At 60.2% G+C, this 16,809-nt stretch overlaps 1 protein-coding gene across 2 annotated transcripts in view; it reads left to right on the top strand.

Annotated features, from left to right (window-relative positions):
• The window catches only part of CSNK1G2 (casein kinase 1 gamma 2), a 38,964-nt gene extending 23,607 nt beyond the window's left edge, over window positions 1-15,357 (top strand). Inside the window, exons 2-13 of one of the 2 annotated variants that reach the window (XM_071577849.1) lie at window positions 851-1,347; window positions 7,583-7,623; window positions 8,269-8,338; window positions 8,733-8,881; window positions 9,290-9,524; window positions 9,717-9,802; window positions 10,169-10,253; window positions 10,331-10,479; window positions 10,889-10,972; window positions 12,501-12,605; window positions 14,280-14,386; window positions 14,829-15,357. In XM_071577849.1, coding sequence (XP_071433950.1) covers window positions 1,161-1,347; window positions 7,583-7,623; window positions 8,269-8,338; window positions 8,733-8,881; window positions 9,290-9,524; window positions 9,717-9,802; window positions 10,169-10,253; window positions 10,331-10,479; window positions 10,889-10,972; window positions 12,501-12,605; window positions 14,280-14,386; window positions 14,829-14,883 — 1,353 coding nt within the window. In that variant the 5' untranslated portion in view covers window positions 851-1,160 and the 3' untranslated portion in view covers window positions 14,884-15,357. The remainder of the gene's footprint in view (window positions 1-850; window positions 1,348-7,582; window positions 7,624-8,268; window positions 8,339-8,732; window positions 8,882-9,289; window positions 9,525-9,716; window positions 9,803-10,168; window positions 10,254-10,330; window positions 10,480-10,888; window positions 10,973-12,500; window positions 12,606-14,279; window positions 14,387-14,828) is intronic. The other variant, XM_071577851.1, reaches the window with a different exon arrangement.
• Window positions 15,358-16,809: the final 1,452 nt, after the last annotated feature.

Genomic DNA, 16,809 nt, shown 5'->3' on the forward strand with positions numbered 1-16,809 from the left:
GTGGAGCAGGAGAGATGCTGCACCTCTGAGCAGACAGGCTCCCACCAGCCAGTGTCACAGCAGCCTTTCCCCAGGTGGCTGCCAGCAGCCCAGAAATCCAGGTTGGGTCATAACAGCAGAGGAAGATGCAGCAAAGGGCAATCAGCAGCTCTCCAGGTTGGGGTCAGGGTGTTAGTAAGCCCTGTGTTCCTGCTCACACCGGCCTGATAGGTCTGGTCAGGCTGTTGTGGGAGCCCTGAGTGTGGTCATTCCACAGAAACTGCATCGTCTCTGCTGCATCCTGGAAAGGGTCCCTGGCAGGAAGGTCCCAGCCCACCACAGCGGGGGCTGGTGCTGGGGGAAGTGCTCTGAGTCAGCTGCCTCTGGACCCACAGGGGCCCTCCCAGCCAGGTGAAGATCCTCTTTTCACTTCCTGGGAAGTCCCATCCCTGACACACCCCATAACACAGGATTTATGTGTGTCCTCTGCTCTTGGGGGCTCTTGGAGTCGCTGGCCTGAAGTGCCTTGGCTGGTGCCTCCAAAGGTCTCCAAAAGCTGCCAGCAGCCCCTCCCTATGGGCACATTGTTGTCACCATGTCACTCTTATCTGGCTCTAACATGGAGATGCTCATCAAGCATTTCACCTCCAGCCGTGGCCAAGCTTTCATTTATTTACGTGTGGCAGCACCTTGGACATGAGACACCCTACAGTGATGCTCCTTCCACCCCTCAAGTGTGGGAATGAATTCTCTGTGGTGCAGGGAAGGTGCTGGAGGGGCTCTGTGGAGCTGGGGGTAGAAGCCTGGAGCCCACAACCCTCTGTTGTCTTCAGCCTCCTTGTACTAATTTTCTCCCTCTGCTTTCCCACAGCTGGGAGACGGAGGAGCCGCGCTGGGAGGACTCTCTCCGCAGGATGTTCTCTCCACCAAAGACCTCCCTGTGACCGGCGATGATGACAGTCCCGGCGGGGCCTCGGGAAGCACTAACATTTCAGTAGCCCAGCACCCGTGGGTGGCCACTTTGCCCTCCTGCTCCACACCCCACCCTCCCATCGCTCCCCGGGATGGTGTATTAACCAAGAGGAACCCTGCTTCTGTCCTCCTCACCCTTCCATTTTCGGCAGCTCTGGGATTTGTATGGCAGCAGCGTAACCGTGGAGAGGCCGGGGTATCACAAACTTATGGATTTTGATAAGAGAGGAGGGAAAGGGGAGCTGGAGGAAGGTAAAAGGATGTCCAAGACAGGTGGAGGAAGGAGCAGTCATGGAAGCCGGAGTGCTGGAACCAACTCGGGAGTCTTAATGGTGGGTCCCAACTTCCGCGTCGGCAAGAAGATTGGATGCGGCAATTTCGGGGAGCTCCGTCTAGGTGAGAAGGGTCATCTTTGTCCTCGCTGTACCTGCCTGTGCTGGGATTGCCCTGGCACCCACCTCCTGCAGCGGGAGGAGCTGGCACAGGCCTGTGGCCAGTGGCACTGTGGGGTTGACCAGCCACGTGGTGTCGAAGCATTGCCCGTTACAGGCAGCCCTTGGCCCTTCACAGAGGTTCTTCCTCCTCAGCCCCTTCACGCTGTGCTTCATCTTCCAAGACGCAGCCCAGCCTACAGGACTGATCACAGAGGTGTTTCCCATCTCCTCCCTGTGCCTGTTGCTCTCTGGGTTTGTCAGGAGAGGGTTACAGTTCAGCCCTGTCTGTGGGATGTGGTGGTGGCCCACACAGGTCTTGGTGTGCCCCCAAATCCGGGAGGAATGTGTGAGGAGACACCACTGTGTGCTCACCAAATCTCACCCCACTTGTGCCCAGGGTGCTGCCCTCCCACTGTGCCAGAGGAAATGGAGCATGGGGGCCTGAGGGTGTTCACTCTGCTGGGACAAACACCTGGGGAGGATGGTCACTGTTTCATCCTGGGTAAATTCTCCAGTTGTTGAAACTGGTTGAGAGACTACTAAAATTTTATGCAGGAGAGAGGGAGGGAGGAAGGAATGCAACCCAGGCACCTTCTGTGGTCATTTTCCATTTTGAACTGAGTTTATTGGGAAACTCCTCGAGCAAACTCCAGTTTGGAGGGTGGGGAGGTTGCTCCTCTCCCACGACTGGGAATGTCCCAGGAGGCTTTCAGCAAGTTGTTAACCCTTTGCTTGGCATCAGGCCGCTGGGAGGGCCTGGCAGTGCCAGGCACCACTGCTCAGTGCAGTCTGAGTGTCTCCAGGAATGTGCATTGGATGTGTGGATGGAGCCCCTGCCAGCCCAAGCGTTGGCCTTGGCTGGGAGGGCTTTGAGAAGGGGCTTGTGCCCTGGGAAGAGGGAAGAAAACCATTCCTGGAGCCGTCTGGGAGCCTTGACCTGTGATATTTTAAACAGCGCCTTCTCAAACCAAACTGAGCTAAACGTGCCCTGACTGTGGTCCCTGTGCGGGCTCTGTGTGTGCAGGAGGAACCCTGTCTGGGGTGGGGTGAGTTCCCACCTCGCTGTGCTGCCTGTGGGGAGTTAATGTCAGCTCTTCCCAGTGTGACAGACTGGCTGGTGCCAGGCTCACCCGTCTTGTCCCTGAACTTCCCGACAGGATCGGCCGTAATTGCAGAGCTGGGGAAAGTGCCCTGTTTAGAATCCGGCCAGGCAGTTCCCATGTTCTGCAGAGGAGGGTCTGTCTGTGCTGGTGTCGTGAAGAGCTCTGGGCCTTCCTTGTGGAAGGAGGGGTGTTTGGGGATTTTGCTGCACCAGCTGCCCCTTTCAGTTCGTGCCAGTGCCTCCCCTGCATGGCCAGCAGGGAGGGGGTGGATCAAGGGCTCTGAGCTCTGCAGGATCTACCTGTGTCCTTCCACCTCCTCTTCCCTGCTTGCTGCAGTGGATGTGTGGATCTGAGCTCTCTTCCAGGATCCTGCTCTAGACCAGAGTTTGGAGCTGTGGCTGTTGCTCTGTGACCCCTGCCTTGGCCTCACCCCCATTTTCCAGAGGCAGCACCAAAGGGACATGAGTGTCACACGGATCCAGGGGCTGGCTGTGGAACTGGCAGTTGTGCTGCTCCAGGCAGAGCTGCTGCAGGGACCTGGGAGCAGCTGGGCTTGGTTTGCCCAGGGCTGGAGGGACAAGCAGGGAGCTCTTGCTCTGGGACACCGCAGCAGTCAATCTCACGGCAAGAGTTTGTCCTTGCCACCAGCAAGAGAAGCTTCCAGTCCCTTCAAGTGGTTTCCCTGCACTGGCACACCCTGCAGGGCCTGGCCATAGCGTGGTAAAAGAACACAAGAGCTCATCGTGGCAGTGGAAGCCACAGCTATGTGGCTTTTCTCCTAAAATCACATCTCCCTTCCTTAGGTGTGCCTCCTTCTGCATCCGGGCTCAGGAATGCTTTCAGGACTTCACAGAAAGTAGGGATTCCTCCAGCTGCAGATGAATGGCAAGGGACCAGAGGGATCCCGCTGTGAAGTGGTGGCATGAGCAGGGATGCTCTCCAGCTGTTGCTGGGCACTCAGTTTTCCCCTGGGAACGGAGGATTCAGTCCTCAAGGCAGGCTTGAGGCTAAAGGCCTGGGGCCAGTGCTCCAGCCAGGCTGTGCCATGAAGCTGCCCCAGGGCAGGCTCAGCCCTGAGCGGGATCCAGGGAAGGATGAGGACCTGGCAGCAGCTGCTGCTTCTGTTCTTCCTGCATTAAACTTCTGCAAATGTGCTTTGTGCAGGTTTTCTGGTCCTGCCCCTCTCCACCAGCATGCATTTCTACTGGCAGCTTGAACCACAGCAGCTGTTCTCCTTAGAAGTTCAAAGCTGGAAATGAACTTATTTTTAAAAGCAAACCCAGGATTTTGGAGGGAAGAACACGGGGGGTGGGTCCGTGTGTGTTGTGTGAGCCAGGAGCAGGTCACATGTCCCAGCTGAAGGCTCGTGTGGGAGTGCTGGGGACATTCCCAAGCTCTCCTGAGCTGTGGCACTTTGGGCCTGTCCTGCAGCATCCCAGGAACTCATGAGGGGTTACTCAGGGGACACAACAGGTGCCTTCAGAAAACATGATTGGATCAGTGCACTGCCCATGACATCCTTCTGTCCTGGGCTCTGCACAGTCCTCCTTCCAGACTCCTGCATGTGGCCAAGGGCTCAGCCACTTCCCAGAGTTTGGAGCCACAGAAGCAGCACATGCCGGAGGCGACTCATGGGTGGCTTTGGAGTCAGCTGTGGGAGAGAGGAGCTTGGGCCCTGCCTGCTGGTCCTGCCTCCCTTACTGAAGGCTCAGGCTTAGTTTTCCTCCTGGTCCTTCAGAGCCTCCTCTGGAGGAAGGTCAAAGTCTAAAATAAGTTTGGGTTTTTTCTGATGGGGTTAAACTTTAACCCTGAGCTCCTCAGAGCTGTTGCTGCTCGGCCTGATGCAGCTGTGGGTGTTCCTGGGGCTGCAGTGCTGGTGCCTGGCTGCCTTCACATGGACCTGCCTTATCCCACATCATTTGGGGGAAGCCAAATTCCCATCCCAGTGCCCAGGCACAGCTCTGTGCTGCTGCTGCTGCAGGCAGGGCTGTGGCACAAAGGCACCCAGCACGATGGAGGGGCAGTGCCAGGCAGAGCACAGGGGAAGCCTCACTACTGCTCACTTTTCCCTTCATGGCAGGAAGGACACTGAAGTGCTGGAGCATGTCCAGAAAAGGGAATGAAGCTGGGGAAGGGTCTGAAGCACAGGTCTGATGTGGAACAGCTGAGGGAGCTGGGGAGGCTCAGCCTGGAGAAAAGGAGGCTCAGCAGGGACCTTCTCACTGTCTGCAACTCCCTGACAGGAGGGGGGAGCCAGGGAGGGGTCGGGCTCTGCTCCAGGGAACAAGGGCAGGATGAGAGGGAACAGCCTCAAGCTGCACCAGCAGAGGTTTGGTTGGAAATGAGGGAAAATATCTTCACTGGAAAGGCTGCAGAGCATTGGAACAGGCCCAGAGCAGTTATGGAGTCACCACCCCTGGAATTGTTCAGAAAATGTGGATGTGGCACTTAAGGATGTGGTTCAGTGGTGAAGATGGTGGTGGTGCTGGGCTGACAGTTGGACTGGATGACCTTAGAGGGCTTTTCCCTTCTTGCTGACTGTGATTCCATGATTCCAGTCTGCCTGGACAGGACCTGGTGGGAGCACAGCACAGAGCCCAGCTCTTCCTTGGCTGCTGTGATGTGCAGGAGCAGGTGCTGGAGCCCAGAGCTACCAAATCCCTTTGGAGGGGGCAGCAGATAGAGCCCTGTCTGGTGTTTAAACACGACAGACCCAGGCCTGGCTCTGCTGGCGTTGGCTCCATCTGATCTGACACGCCGTGTCCTGCAGGTGCTGGCAGCTGGATTCAGAGGCACCCCCAGCACTGAGCAGGGCAAAGGCCTCTGCAATGCAAATATTTTACTTGCTGCCACACATCCCGCTGCTTTTCTCTTCTATTTCCTTTCCAAAGCACCTTCTGTGCTGTCAGTCCTGCAGTGCTGCCTCCTCAAGTCCTCCTGGGCACTCCGAGGCCTCCGGCACTTTTGGGTGTTTAAGTGACCCCGTTGTGAGGGCTGGGCAGGGAGGGTGGGGTGGGGGCTGCTCCAGGAGCTGGAGTGGGGAGTTCCCCAGCATGGAGGGGCCCTGCAGTCCTCCCTCCTTGCTCTTTTCACTTTTATTTTCCTGGGGGTTTTTTATTCTTGTGACAGGCTGGTTGTGCTCTTTGACCTTCATTTAATTTGGGAAGGGGAGCCAGAGGGGGATGGTTTGACAGTCAATGCTCTCAGTGCTCCCCATCTTGTCCATCAGCTGTGTCCAGGCCTCCCAAGCATTACAGGAAGGGATGAACCAGAGGGTATCAGATTTGGGCTGGGAGAATGCTGCCAGCTCCCAGAGCAGTTTTGTGGGTGGTTTTCTGTGCCAGTGAGCCATGGAAGAGGGGACAGTGTGGTGGGGACTGGACAGATGACATCTAACAGGGACAGGATGGATCTGGTGAGCCCAGCCCTGCTGGGGATGCTCCTGCCTCCATCCCTTCTACCTCCCTGCTGTGCTGAGTTGCTTTTTAGGTATCCTGACAATTTTATTCTCTCCATAATTTTCCCCCCATTCAGAGCCAGCCTACCCTGAGGGAAAATCCAGCTGTGGGTTTTCTGCTTGCGTGTGCTGCCCTGAAGGCAGCAGTCATTATTTTGGACTGTATGGCCCTGTGGGCTCTCTGGAGCCATGCACAGATCTGGGGGTGTCCCACCTGCTCCCCAGGAAATGTCAGTCCATGATGGGCCAAACCTCCTGGATCTGGCACACGTGGTGTTCACCAGACATTCCTCACTCCCAAACCACCTACTCCCCAATCACTGTGGAGGCATTTGGTTTATGCAGAGGTCCTCTGGGATGGCAGAGGGTCAGAGAGACAGCAGGACTGAGCCCCTCCTTGGCTGCAGAGCCCGTTCCTGGGAGGAGCCACTCCATTAATATCTCCCATTCATCCCTCTTCCCATAATCCTGCCGCCGACTCTGGCTCTCAGCAGCTGGCTCTGATGTCACCCGGCCAGGATTTATTGCTGCTTCAGGTGGAGAGCAGCAGTCAGAGCAGATGAAATCTTATGCCAGGAGGAGCTTGTTCCCTAAGCAAATTGCTTGGAGAAAATCCGAGGAGACAGATGCAGCTCCATCAGATACGCAGAGGGATCGCGTGTCTGCTGGCGCTGAAGGGAACCTGCTGCCATTAACTCCCACCTCCCCGGGGTCCTGCGGGCTCTGGCAGAGCAAGCACTGGGATCTGCTCCTGCAAACCTTTCATCTTGGCCTTTTTGGGCCTGGGCAGAGGTTGTACTGATGCTTCCCAGGTGTGAACCCTTCCTCAGGCACCACTGGTCCCGGGGTGGTGTGCAGACACTGCGAGCTCAACTGTCTGTGGTTATGGGTGTGAAATCCAGTGTGGGTGTGGAGCTCTCCAGGAGGTCACATGCAGGGTGCTGCCCCTTCAGCTCCCCTGGGCACTCAGAGGCAGGTTCCTGACCCTCCTTGCAGCTCCTCATACAGTCTGGGTCATGCCATGGATCTGGTTCTGGCTTCCCCTGCACTCTCAGGTGGGTGGGAGCATCCCCAGGGGTGAGGTTGATCCACACACATGTGCGCACACACACACACACACACACACACACACACACATGCACACACATGTGCCATTCCCAGGAGCAGCTCCAGCCACTGCTAGTTGCCCTGATGCTCCTTCCTCCTGGCCAGCCTCTGTGGGGTCCCACCAGCCACAATGCAGTGTCCCCCAGCCCTGGACACCCCTCCCAGAGCCCCCTCTCCATGGGGGCTGTGACTGGGAGAAGCACCAAGGCCCAGCCTTGTTCCTGCCTTGCCCAGTCACATCCCTGCAGGCCCAGACTGGGACACTGCCCCCTCCCAGCAGCCCTGGCTCTGGCCCCCCATCATCCTTCCCATCCCAGAGGAATCCACATACCCCACCTGGGGGTAATTACCAGGCATGTTGCAACTCCCCACAGTGGGTTCTGCTGCCCTGAAGCCTGTTCAGGTGTTGTGGGAGCTGTGGAACCTGTTTAGGATGTTTTTGAGCCCAGGAGCCCTCGGGGACTGGCAGGTGTGCAGTGGGGGTGGTGCAGGGACTGCTTTCCATGGCCTTGTCATGTCTCTCCCTGCAGGAAAGAACCTCTACACCAACGAGTACGTAGCGATCAAATTGGTGAGTAGCTGTTGAACAGGGGAGTCCCTGTGTGTTTGGGGCAGGGGATGTTCAGGCCCTTGGTAAGGAGGTTGTTCCTCTTCCCCAGGTGTGCTGGGGTGGGAGGAGTGAGCAGGTTGGGATGGGGTGGATGGGAGCAGGTTGGGATGTGATGAATGGGTGGCTGTGAGGGAGCTCCACTCACTGCTCGGAATCGAGGACAGGCCAGGAACATACGTCATTGCAGGTGGGGTGATCTGGCACTGGGGAGGGAGGAGCTGAGTCTTCTCTTCTCCCAGCCCTGTCTGTTGCAGGTGGGGTGATCTGGCACTGGGGAGGGAGGAGCTGAGTCTTCTCCCAGCCCTGTCTGTGGCCTGTGCTGTGCTCAGCCAGTGCCAGCAGCAGAGAGACCTCAGGGAGAGAGTGGTCCCACTGGTACCTGCTCCCATTAATGTCTACCCCAGCATGCTGATCTCTCTGGACAGAGTGGATCTGGCTCCCATATGGGCTGATTTTCTTTCATTATACCCTGAAGCTTCATCCCTGTTGTTCTCAACCCCAAACGTTCTCAGTCCAGCAGCTGCCAGCATGTGAAGGAGGTGTCTGACACCCAGACCCCCTGAGCATCCTGCTCCCTACTTACCTGTTCTCCTTCTCTCCTCCAAGGAACCCATAAAATCCCGAGCCCCCCAGCTGCACCTGGAGTACCGGTTCTACAAACAGCTCGGCAATGCAGGTATGGGGCCAGGCTGAGCTGTGGGGAGCTGCCTGCCAGGGACACTGCTGGGAGAGAGGCTTCCCCTCCATCAGACTCTGCACCTTCGCTCCCAGCCTGAGCAGCTCCTGCCCATCTGCTCGGCAAGGAGAGGCTGGTTTTACACAGAGTCTAATCTTTGATCTCTTGATTTAGTTCTTTCCCCCACACACACCCCCGCAGCAGAGGCAGGGATGCACATGGAGCTGCCTCCTTCCTTCCCTCTCTGCTGAGAGCAGAGCCAGACTGCGCCACGGAGGGAGGGCAGTGCAGGGACATCCCCCCTCTGCAGCCCCTGTCCCTGTCTGACAGTGGCACAGCTGTGACAGCAGGGCCCTATTGCAGCCCCACACAGCCCCTGCTCTGTGTCTTGCAGAAGGAATTCCTCAGGTTTACTACTTTGGCCCCTGCGGGAAGTACAACGCCATGGTGTTGGAGCTGCTGGGACCCAGCCTCGAAGATCTCTTTGATCTGTGCGATCGGACCTTCACGCTCAAGACTGTCCTGATGATCGCGATCCAGCTGGTGAGCACAGCTCTGCTGCACCTCCCCTGCAGCCCTGCACGGCTCCCCTGGCACACCTGGCTGCCCAGGGGGAGCAGGGTGGGATGTGGGCACCGGGGTCAAGCAGGGTGGGCACCCCATGGGGACAGTGCCCGGCAGGAGGGGCACATCCCCTCCCATTCCTCACCCCCTCCCTGCTGAAGGACAGCTCTCCCACCCCCACACAGCCCCTCTCTGAGCCCAGGTGAGCATCTCACTGTGTGTCCAAGATGCAGCTGGGCTGGGATTGTCTCCCAGACCTGTTCCTTTCAGCCCAGGGCAGCTGGCTGGGGCAAGGCCACCAGAGCAGGGCCCAGGGGAGGGGGTGCAGGGGTATGTGCAGGACACGGGGTGTCTGTGCCCTGGCACTGACATCTCCCTGTGCCCCAGATCACACGGATGGAGTATGTCCACACCAAAAGCCTGATCTACAGAGATGTGAAGCCGGAGAACTTCCTGGTGGGGCGGCCGGGCAGCAAGCGGCAGCACACCATCCACATCATCGATTTTGGCCTGGCCAAAGAGTATATTGACCCCGAGACCAAAAAACACATCCCCTACCGAGAGCACAAGAGCCTGACAGGGACAGCACGTTACATGAGCATCAACACCCACCTCGGGAAAGGTGTGTGGGAACGGGCAGGTGGCCCTACTTTGGGACAGAGGGGAGGGGCTGTGGGGCATGAGATTCCCCGTGCCAGAGGTGGGGCTGGGGACAAACTGCCTCTCCTGTTCTTCATGGTGTTGGCAGGACATTTGGGGTGCACAGGGACAGTGTCTGTAGTGAGAACATGCCCATGTCTTTTTCTCTGTGCAGAACAAAGCCGCAGGGATGACCTGGAAGCATTAGGGCACATGTTTATGTACTTCCTTCGTGGGAGCCTTCCTTGGCAAGGCCTCAAGGTAACTGCCAGCTCTGCTGCCCCTGAGCATGGCTGCTCATGGGTCTGGCCCTGCCCTGGCATGGGCATCATCAGGGATGAGGAGAAGCTTTGGCCCTCAGGGTGTTGTGGGGTTGACACCCCACCAGATCTGAGCTCCATGCCAGGCCCTTGCTGTGCTGAGCCTTTGCAGGGGTCTCACAGTGGCTGTCCTGGAACTGCACTCCCTGGTGTTTGTCCTCCAGGGAGGGAATTCCCTGAGAATGAGCTCCTCCTGTTACCTGGGAAAGGGGATCAAAGAAACCATACATGGTGTGACAGCACCCAGTGCCTTCCCCTCCCTGGGGCAGTGCCTGGCCCTCGTGCTGACCCTCCTTGTCCCTGCCAGGCCGACACGCTAAAGGAGAGGTACCAGAAGATCGGTGACACCAAAAGAGCCACCCCGGTGGAGGTGCTCTGTGAGAACTTCCCAGGTGAGAGCCCAGCCTGGCCTGGCACTGTCCCCAGCCCTCTGGCCTGTCCCCAGCCCCCTGACCCTGTGTCCCTGCAGAGGAGATGGCCACGTACCTGCGCTACGTGCGGCGACTGGATTTCTTTGAGAAACCCGACTACGACTACCTGAGGAAGCTCTTCACGGACTTGTTTGAGAGGAACGGTTACGTGTTTGACTATGAATACGACTGGGCAGGGAAACCTCTGGTGAGTGGGAGGGAGGGGGCACAGAGGGCACCCCAGGGGGCAGTGGGGGTGATGCAGATCCCAGCCCTCCACACACTGTGCCCATGGGATCAGCTCCACCCGTCCTCACCAGGCACCAGCTCCCGGCTGGGGATGTTGTGCCAGTGGGTCAAAGCTGTGGCACAGCAATGGCAGGCCCCTGGAACCAAGGGGACCCCAGCAGCCAGGCTGGCACCTCACTTTCTGCCATGAGCTCCCTCTATGGGCTCTCTGCAGCCAGATTACACATGTGGAGCCACTGGGGCAGGGGTAGGGACTGGGATCAGGCCCTGGTTCTGGGGGTTTTGCGTGTTTGGGCAGGGGTTGGATCCAGGATGCAGGGCAGTGGGAGGGCTCTGTGCTGCTGCTGATGTTGTCCTTGTGTCCCCAGCCCACCCCCATTGGCACGATGCACAGCGAGGTGCAGGTGCAGCCCCCGAACAGAGACAAAGCACAGCCACACACCAAACACCAGGTGAGCAGCGTTGGGGCCCGGCCAGGGCGCCAGAACAGGGGCATGGGCAGCTCAGGCTGCAGATCCACAAACATGGAGGAGCCTGGCATGGAGGCAGGGACTGGAGCATCCTTTTGCCCCAGTGCTGTCTGTGGGAGAGCTCCCCACCACAGCTCTGGCTCTGTGGCTCGCAGGGGCCCAGGGCAGTGTCTCTGTGGCCTGGCAGGAGCAGGAGGAAGCACCGTGGGGGGCTGTGGCAGGACTGGGGGGTTCCAGGCCTTGGCATCAGCCACTGAGCTGTGGGGCCAGCCTGAGGTGTGGTGGGTGAGGGCACGGTGCAGGCGGAGCCACCTCTGCAAGGACCATGGGGATAACTTGCTGCTCTGCTTGTGGTGCCACTTCCATTGATGGGATGGTGACACAGGACAAGGGAGGGCAGGATTGGTGGGGCAGCTTGGCAACATTTTGTCCTGTGCTGGGGCTGCTTTTGCCCTGGGAATGGGCAGGGCACAAGGAGCTGAGCTGGGAGCAGCCTAGGGCAGGGATTGGGCAGAGCTGTGCTGGCTGCTCCCTGCCTGGATAGCTGTGGGAAAGGGGCTGGGCTGCCCTGCCCTTCCCTGGGGCCTGTCCTGCCATGGTGCAGGACACATCACTCTGGCGATGCTGGCACTGAGAGCAAACCTCACGTGTTTCCCAGCAGTCCTGTATGGACCCTCATCCTCTTGAAGCCCTGTGGGGAGCAGAGCACCTGCAAAGGCGTCGGAGCCAGGGGTGCAGTGCCCCATCCTCCCCCACCCACAGCCTGGCCCAGCAGTGCCCCAGGCTGCTCCTGGAGCCTGGCACAGCCCTGGCTCTCACTGGCCAGGGGCCGGGAAACACTTCCTTAGGGAGAGGGAAACATCTTCAACTCTCCTCTGGCTCATTCCTGGGAACTCATTCCCAGTAAGGTCTGCTCTCTCCAGCACTGGGGAAATGCCATGTTGGACATCCCTTCTCCAATGTGAAGCATGGACCTCCCAGAGCATGGGAGCAGTGCCCAGCCTGGGGACAGGGGTGTCCCTGCAGCTGTGGGGCCATGCCGTGCTCCCAGGGGTGGGTTTGGCTGTAGGAACATCCCCTGCCTGGAGGAGCAGCACAGTTTGCTCCACACAGGCCCCACTGACTCTGCACCGTCCCGGGGACACGGCGCTTGCAGGAGGGTGGCTGTGGCACCACCTGGGCCCAGCTCTGCTGCCCCCAAACACAGCCACTGGCCCTCCCCAGGGGTGGCTTTGCAGGGGTGTGGGTGACAGGGGGACACAGAGCCCCAGTGTCACTGCAGGGAATTCTCTGGGAGCCGCTGGGTCGGTGCTGCACCGGGTGCCCTCCGCAACCACAAACCTGAGCTGCTCCGGTCATGTTTTTGCTTTTGCATGTCTTATTTTCTTGACTCCCTCCCTTTGCCACTTTTCCCACCACTCCCTTCCCTCCACTTCTCCCTTCTCTTCCCCATTCTTCCTCTTTTTCTTTTGTTTCTTTTCATTCTGTTCCTCCTGCCTGTCGCGAGCAGCCGCCCGAGGGGACGGAGTTGTGGGATCCTCAGGCCGGTGGGCAGCCTGCCGAGGAGCCTGTGGGAGCTCACCTGGCAGCCGGCAGGCTCGGGGGGTCCGTCCAGGTACATGAAACAACGCGCCGAGGGCAGGGGCGGGCACGGGAGGGAGCGGAGCTGCCCTGAGCTGCGTGGCCGCCGGCGGAGACGGGATCAGCCCCGCTCCCCGCCCCGGGGCCGCTCATCCCAGGCTCCTGCCTCATCCCAGGTTCCTGCCTCGTCCCGGGCTCCTGCCTCGTCTGCAGCACGTGCTGCCTGTCCCTGGTGTGTGACGTGATGGTCACAGCTCGCAGATGAGGCTGGTGCTGCTTCCCTGGGGCTGCCAGGCTCCCGTGGTGCTGCAGAGGCACTTGGAGGGCAGTTGGAGATGGATGGGTGGATGGAGTGCTGGCTCTGTGCCACACAGCAGCGTGGCAGCTGGGTGGGCATCGCTGTACCCTCAGTCCTGCTCGTCCCAGCAGTGCCCGACGAACAGGGACTTCCCTGCTCCCCAAGACAGGAGTGCCGGCTCCGAGCGCTGCTTTTCCTCCCCTCCCGGGCTCTCCCAGGCCGCGTCTCTCTGTCCCGCACTCGCGCCGTCCGCCCCGTGCTCACTGCCCTCGCTCCCTCCCTCCTGCCCTCCCTCCTGCCCTCCCGCTGCCGCTCGGTCCCGCCTGGCCCGGGGTCCGTCCCGCATGGATGGTGGGACATCCATGCCGGGTTCCCCCGGCCGGGCCTGCGCTGCTTCCTCCCCTCCCCTCCGTCTGCGCTTCCGTCCCTGCCGCTGTGGCTCGTCCCTGCTGCTCTGGTGACACTGCTGGTCGGGCCCGGCCGGGCCCGGCTCCCTCCGCGGCCATGGGGGCCGGGCAGGCTGTGGGGCCGGGGAGCCGAGGGACCGGCTCATGCTCTGCCCCACAAATCCTGTCGCACATCCCGGCCCCTCCACGGTGGCTGCTCCCCACTCCCGCTCCGCAAACCCTCCTGCCGTGCTCCGCCTGCGCCCGGCACTGCGGGGGCGACGCTCGGGGGTCTCGGGCTGGTTTTGGGGCTGTGGCCAGACTGGCCCTGCTGGCTGGGCATTGGCTGTCGGGTGGCAGCTCCTTGTGGGTCTGGGAGAGGCTGAGGCTTCCCGACGGGGCTGAGCGGCTTGGGGAGCCTCCGGTGCATCCCCAGGGAGCTGCTGGCTCTGCCTGTGGGCAGCAGGCACAGGGTGGGGGTTCAGGCACCTCCCACTTGCCTGTGCCAGCCCTGTCCTTGCTTTGGTGGCTCAGATGTCCCCATCACCTTGGTGCTCACCCGACCCCGCTGCCCTGGCGAGTGGGCAGGAGCTCAGCGACCTCTCGGGGACGGCGGGACCTGCAGGGTGGGCACCGGGCTGAGTCCCACCGGGCCCGGCGGTGCCGGGTCGTGGGGCCGGGGGGCAGCAGCCGTGTCCAGTTGCTCAGCCGTGGGGAGGTGTCCTTGGAGCTCACGGCTTCCCCAGGCCGGGATCCTGCACGCTCTGGAGCAGGAGCCAGCAAGCCCCTCTCCTGCTGGGCTGTGCCGGGCCGGGATCGTCCCAGAGGCGCTGGGACCAGACCTGTCCGTGTGGTGGTGCTGCTGGGGAGAGCTCAGCGCCGAGGCTGGGCGCGGTGGTCTGGGCGAGGGCACAGTCCTGCTGCCTGCAGGGACCGCGGTGGCCTCCGGGGCTGTGCCCCTGCCAAGGGAGCGGGCGGGGCTGCGGCCCCCGGGCTGCCCCCGCTGACACTCGTCTCTCCTCAGGTGATGAGCTCCACTAACGGAGAGCTAAACACAGACGACCCGACGGCAGGACACTCGAACGCCCCCATCACAGCCCCCACCGAGGTGGAGGTGACAGACGATACAAAGTAAGGCCCCTCCAGCAGCTACCCCGCGGTGCCCTGTCCAGTGCCCTCCAGGAAGGAACAGCCCAGCTCTCTCCCCGGGCACCCCCAGGGGCTGTCCCTGCAGCGCCACTGCCACCTCAGCCCTTCCCACCTCACTGTCTGAGGGCTCACACTCAGATCCAGCGTGTTCCTTCTCCAGAGCCCCTGCCTGGCCCTGGCTCCAGCCACCCAGGTGGCACTGGGTGCCATGCCCAGTGTCACTCACCCAGTCGGTGTCAGTTACTGTCACCACCGTAGTTTCCCCAGTCCCAGCCCTTGCCATGTACCAGCACCACTTCCCAGAGCAGCTTTGCCCACGTGGGGGTCCTACCAAGACCCCGAGGGGTCTCTGTCCCCCTGACCACGGGGCTGCTGTGCCCTCTGTGCCCCAGCCCAGGCGCTGACGGGTCCCCTCTGTCCGCAGGTGCTGCTGTTTCTTCAAGAGAAGGAAGAGGAAAACCACCAAGCGTCGCAAGTGAGCGGCGGGGCCGGGCGGAGCCGCGACGGCTCCTCTCCCCGTGGCAGTGGCTGATGTTGACCCGCGATGGCGGCGGCCCCTCGGGCTGGCCGGGCCGGGGGGGCCGGGCCGGACGGGCTCCCCCAGCGCCCCCCGCGCAGGTGGGGAGCGGGGCCTCCCCAAACTGCTTGTCCTTTCCTCCGCCGCTCGCCCGGCGCGTGGCCGTTTACTCGAACCAAGCCCAACTTCGCTGAAGTTCCTGCGTCCGTCAAACAGAAAAAAAAAGAAGAAGAAAAAAAAAGGAAACCGAAACAAATCCACGGCGTCAGTTGCTTTGAGTCTCTAACTAGTCAGAAATGGGGATCAACTACAGAGACTGACCCATCGCTGTCAGAAGAAGACGAAGACAATTTCGAGAGCAGTGGGCTGAGGAGGAATACTTTTTTTTCTGTTGCTTCTTTGTCTCTTAAGTTAATTTAAAGTGAGTCTCGGTGCAGAGTGCTGAGTCGTCAGTCTTTGACCGTCATCTTCAGTGTTACCGAATTCTGCTCTTCCCTCGGGCCCCGCCCCGCGCCCCCCGCGGGTCCCCCCTCGGTCAGGCCGTCGGTGTCGAGCGGGCGGGGCGGGGAGAGGAAACGCGTTTACAGTTCATTTACGATGCACTTTTGTGAGCAATACAGGCGCCGTCGGTCCTTCCGGGAGCAGGTCGGAGACTCCCGGGGGCTGGGGACACAGGGACAGGGACGGCCGAGACCAAAGGGACCCATGAATGGCGGTGGCAGGGCAGGGAGGGGAAGCAAAGCAGCCTCGTGTCTTGGGGCTGGATGTTTCCAGCAGGGCAGGGGCAGCTTTGGATCGGCCTCGGTGGTTTTACAGTCTGAGCCCCCCGAGGCCCCACGTGGGGGCCAGGCTGGGGCTGGAGGCACGTGGGCATGAAGGGTGTTGAGGTGGAGCAGCTCTGCCAGCGTGGAATTCCCCCAAACATGGCATCCTCCTGCCATGGAATCCTCCACCGGTGCCAGGGCCCAGCCTGCTCCTGGGGCGGGGGAAACTGGAGTTTTTGGAACTCACACACACACACACACCTCCCACACCCCCCCCTTGCTCCTCGCCACCCCCAGGGCACTGCAGCTCCCCACGTGACTGACCCGTGCGCTGTTGTGTGTATTGATTGTGACACATTATGGGGGGGACACGCACTTATCTTTACCAAAACCCTGTTGTTCTGCCCCAAGAGAGGGGCTGAGGCTGTGCCGGGGGGGCGGGGGAGGGATGGGACCATCTGTGGCTGCTTCGAAACATTTGTCCAAACTGACCATCTCGGGGGGGGCTGGGGAGGCACAGGGGGGCCCTGAGGAGGGAACTGCCCCGGCCCCCTCCTCATCCTGAATTCGGGATTGACCCCAACTTTGGCTTCTCCGGGCAGGGCAGCCCCCGCTGCTGTCGCGTCTCTGGCCACGGCGGGAGGGGACGTGCAACGTTTGGCCTCGTGTCCCCAGCGAGGCGAACAAACAAATCTTAAAAATCGCCTTAAATTTTCACTGGAAGTGGCCCCTTCCCAGCACGTCGGCTCGAGCAGCCCCGGCAGAGGCCGAAGAGGAGCCGTGGGGGGGAAGGGACGTGGCCATGGGGTGTGCCCGACGCTCCCGGCTCTGTGCACGGCCCGATCTCGGGACTCTCTGTCCTTCCAGCGAGGAGTCCAAATACTGCGATTGTACGTGAGAGCGTTTGTTCCATTGCGAGTTTAGTTACTGCTTTAAAAAAAACCCAAGTGTACAGAAACGGCATTTCAATTTCTCTGATGCTTCCTGGAAGCCATAGAATTTAGGGGCTTTTTTTTAATAAAAATATAAAAAAATAATAAAAAAAATCTTTAAAACCCAAAGCATTGCTCTGTGCTTGATTGGGTGGGGACATTGCTCGAGACACACCCGTTTCATCAGATGCT

Source organism: Pithys albifrons, chromosome 27, assembly GCF_047495875.1.
Source record: "Pithys albifrons albifrons isolate INPA30051 chromosome 27, PitAlb_v1, whole genome shotgun sequence".
NCBI classification, from domain to species: domain Eukaryota; kingdom Metazoa; phylum Chordata; class Aves; order Passeriformes; family Thamnophilidae; genus Pithys; species Pithys albifrons.